The sequence below is a fragment of the Austrofundulus limnaeus genome, unplaced genomic scaffold (genome assembly GCF_001266775.1).
Source record: "Austrofundulus limnaeus strain Quisiro unplaced genomic scaffold, Austrofundulus_limnaeus-1.0 Scaffold338, whole genome shotgun sequence".
Classification (NCBI taxonomy): Eukaryota; Metazoa; Chordata; class Actinopteri; order Cyprinodontiformes; family Rivulidae; genus Austrofundulus; species Austrofundulus limnaeus.
In genome coordinates, this window is record NW_013952740.1 from 235,491 (window position 1) to 239,672 (window position 4,182).

Genomic DNA, 4,182 nt, shown 5'->3' on the forward strand with positions numbered 1-4,182 from the left:
CTATAAAATCAAAGTTTAATTACAATTAAACCTAATTTGTTCCYAATGAGGATACAGAATATGGAGTCGCCCCCCAATAAAGCATGAGCGGTCTCTTTGCAGGCTGGGTGCGGTAACAGTTTTCATTGTCCATTCATTTACATTCGTCAAGAAGGAGGAGATGGAAAGTTTGAGTGTGGAGAAACTGTACTGCTTCTGTTAGGTGAAAGAGAGAGGAGGAGAAGGGGGTGTGGGACGGTCTGAGAGGAGGAGGAGGAAGAGGAAAAAAATTGCAGCTTGGACATTCCCAGGCTGGGAAATTCAGCCGAGACGGTGGAGGAGAGAGGAGAGGAAAGTTTATCGTTGCTTCTTTCAATCTATGAGGCTGAAATCTTTCATCAGCAGAAGGGATCTGAGCTGGAGAAGCAACTGATGAAGGAGAGAAAAAAAGACTGATTGGAAGTGAAAAGAGAAAGTTTTTGCAGAGAATGTGGAGAGGAAGCGGCATCAGGAAAGGAGCTGATGACCATGTAGGAATTCCTGACTGAAGTCATGGTAAGTCCCCCGGCTTTTATGAACCCTTTGTGTGCGACTTGATGAAAAAGTAACAAAAAACATTGAGCAACTTCAGTTTTTGACCTGGTATTTTACAGATCTGTATGTTTTATTGAGGAGAAAAGTTCTTCCAAACTCATCACTGTGTATTCTTCTCTGTTTTCATCAGTCACATGTCACAAAGTTGTTTCTTTTTAGCAGCAGAAAGTTAATTCCGAAGTTCTACCTCTCAACTTGCAGCGTTGTAAAAGTCCCTCAAGCTCTAAATCATGACATGATGTCAGTCGAGTGACGTTGTGACTTCTGCATCTGACTTGTACAGGGAAGCAAAAACAAACAAAAAAGAGCCCTCTGTTGCGTCTCGTGGGATCACCCTTCCATTCCCCACCCACTAACACTCCGATCACTAACACCCAGAGGCAGAAAGACCACAGCAAACACATAAACAGAAATTAAAGCAAGAAAAAGGCACAGAGATTAGGATTCCAGCTTCTGTGTGTTGGGCAGGGTGGAGCAGCTTGGCAGCGCGAGGAAGAGGAAAAATCAAAAAGAGAAGGGAGAGTTGGAGAGAGAAGGAGAAGAATAAAAGCAAAGTGTAGGGTTACTTTTTTTATTTTCGGAGTCTTGGATAGCTTTAACGGCGGTTTCGGTGATCTCGCATTTTCCACATTGGAGAAAAAGGGGGAAAGAGAAAAGGAGGAGGGGGAACGGGAACAAGGGATGGCATGGTCTTCGGGGTAGGAAGAACATCTGCAGTTTGTTCTCCTTCGCTGCCCAGTTGGGAAAGTTTAGATTGGGAAACAGTAACAGATGTGCACCCGAGAACGCAAAGAGTCAGAGCTTGACCCAATACAACCCGACAAACATGTCCACTGAACGGAAAACCCTGAGGTGTCAAGAAACAAAGTACAAATACTTTGTTACGTAACTTAAGTAGAAATTACTTTTTACTTTTACTCCTTACCTTTTAAAAACCGCCTTGTCCTAACATGTCCACATAAATTGTTCCTCCTGGGCAGGGTGAATTGACTGTGGTTGGGTGAGAAGTACAATGCTGTGTTCAGATCAAACATGTTTTGAGCTTCAGGTTTACGTCCAAAGTCTATAAAGGGTGTGCGTCAAGGGGCATCGGGAAGTGTCGCGGCACGTTTTGAAGCTTTCAAGCATTTTGAGCTTTTGATGCGCATCACATGAGTTCAAAGCGGCCAACACTGCAGTTGGAAAATCTGAACTTTTGCCGCTCGAAAGGAGGGTCAACCAATCAGAGAGAATCCACTGTGTGACTCAGTGGGGCATTTTCCGACTGGACGGTCTACTGAATGATGTCCTCTAACCTGAGACAGATGGACAGGAGCTCTTCGGCTGGAATCGACAGTCTGTAGTCAATCTCCAGGCAGGAGCTGCAGGCACCAATGAGGGTCAGCAACTTGTCAATAGGCTTGAGACAAAAATAGCTCTGAAAGTGAGCCTTGTCAGCATGCAGCTCTGGAAGTAGTAAGAATCACCAAACTCAGAACTCTGACTTACCTGGTGAATTTAGACACGGTGCAGAGGCGCCCAACAACAATGTGCTTTTGCTCTCAGCAAACAAAGCCAAGGCACTCTCTCAGTTTCATCCGCCGTTGTACAGAGACCGGCAGAGGAAAACAACAAACAGGTCTAAAGCAATTTTGACGAGCGCCTGACCTCAAAATGCAMAARTGTCCAACTTGAGKTGTTGGACAAGTTTTTGACACTCAAAATGCGTTCAGTCCKAACGCAGCATAAATATATACCATTCCGACACTCTGTTGGTTTGTACAATCCTTCAAACCTGCACGAACCAAATCACGCCACACTCCAGCAGGAAACASCAGATGTATGCAGCATCACAGTCAGCATCATATACAGCATAGAAAAAAAAATCTAATCCTCATGTATAATGCTACCCCTACAGACTTCAGGATTTTTCAGGTGTTGTGGGGTACCCTCTGGTGGGGAAACGSTATATTTGTGGATACGAAGGAGTAACGTGTGTTTTGGTATGTCGCCAAAAACAATCCACTCTCAGAGCAGAAGTCGGTTGTTAAATTAGCAAGACGGACAGCTGCGAGGAGCAGCTCGTCCGGTCCTATTGAGCATGCGAAAGTGCAGCTAACGTCCACTTCTTCTTTTAATCTGCATGGTTAACAAGAAAAAAATGTTTTGTCCTCTGTCGACTCCTGTGTGAAAAAAACAAAACAAAGAAACTTGTGTGATGTATTTTACAGTTGGAGGGCAGAGGGAAATGTAAATGTGGTTATTGTGACAGTACATTAGCAAGCACTTTGTCGAAATGTACTCCTCTGTGAAACACATCCCCCCCCCAACATTATGGGTGATTTTTAGGGTTACGTTTTTGGCATTGAACACTCATAGATATGATATATGCAGCTGAAACAGGCAGCCTAATGCTTCCCAAAGTTTTCAACATAAATATTTTGTTATAATACTACAAACATTATGACCTTTAGAAAAATTTCTTTTTCAGGAGGTCTTCACCCAATAAATGTCAGTTTGGAAATTCTAACTGCTCACTTTCATTCAATATTTTTAATGCGTGAACATAATTTATATTAGAAATTTACTCTTGATACTTAAGTACATTTTATATCTGTCCAAATAATAGTTTTTCTCAAACCGAGTACGAGTACGTCAGTTTGGGTACTTGCAAATACAGAGTACCAATACGGCAAGTGCTTACTGAGTTAGAACTTAATTATTTTAAAAACACATTTCTTTTATTTAGAACAAGGTGTTGGTCCTTCTCTATAGGCCTACAGCCCCTCTGAGTGGATCAAATCTAATTTACAGAATGATTGTAACATTTTACAATAAATAAAAATAAATACAATTTTCTTTCAATTTGCATAAATTTCTTAAACATGGAACTGACAAACTATTCACTTGAAATGTAACACATTAAATGGATTATTAATATCAATACCAGTATTGATACTGGTATTGGTATCAGTCCCAAGTACACGTTTTGTATTTGTACTTGTAAAAATGCTGGTATCGGGCCCAATACAGATATCAGTATTGTGTCAGGACATCATTAACATTCAATTCAATCCAATTCAAAAATACTTTATTGATCCCAGAGGGAAATTAGGTGTTGTTGTGACTCATTTAACTAATGAATTATTGTAGATGCTGATGGCTGTGGGCAGGAAACGTCTTCTGCAGCGGTCTGTATTACAGCGAAGTTGAAGAAGCCTCTGACTGAAGACTATTTTTCTATGACAGTCTGATGAAGAGGATGGTCAGGGTTGTCCACAATATTCTTGATTTGATGTAAAATCCTTCTTTGCACCATCATCTCCAGAGGTTCCACAGTCGTCCCCAGAACAGAACCAGCCTTCTTTATCAGGTTGTTTAGCAGATTTTTCAGAAATCTACTTATGATACTTAAGAAAAGTAAACGTCAGATACTTTAAGAGTTTAACTGACGCAATTTTCTTAAAGGAGACTTTAATTTTTACCAGAGTAATTTAATGGTGAGATACCTGTACTTTTACTTTGAGGTACTTGGTGCATGATTGGGAAAAGCCCTSCACATGACGAAGACTTCTGTGCACATAGGTGTTAAAATGCACCAGCAAGCTGTTGTCCCCCCCAACCCAACCC

At 41.4% G+C, this 4,182-nt stretch overlaps 1 protein-coding gene across 1 annotated transcript in view; it reads left to right on the plus strand.

Annotated features, from left to right (window-relative positions):
* Positions 1-254: 254 nt before the first annotated feature.
* Positions 255-4,182, plus strand: part of arhgef40 (Rho guanine nucleotide exchange factor (GEF) 40) — a 68,022-nt gene continuing 64,094 nt past the window's right edge. The window contains exon 1 of the mRNA XM_014022675.1: positions 255-534. Within this exon, the coding sequence (XP_013878129.1) occupies positions 532-534 (3 nt within the window). The 5' untranslated portion in view covers positions 255-531. The remainder of the gene's footprint in view (positions 535-4,182) is intronic.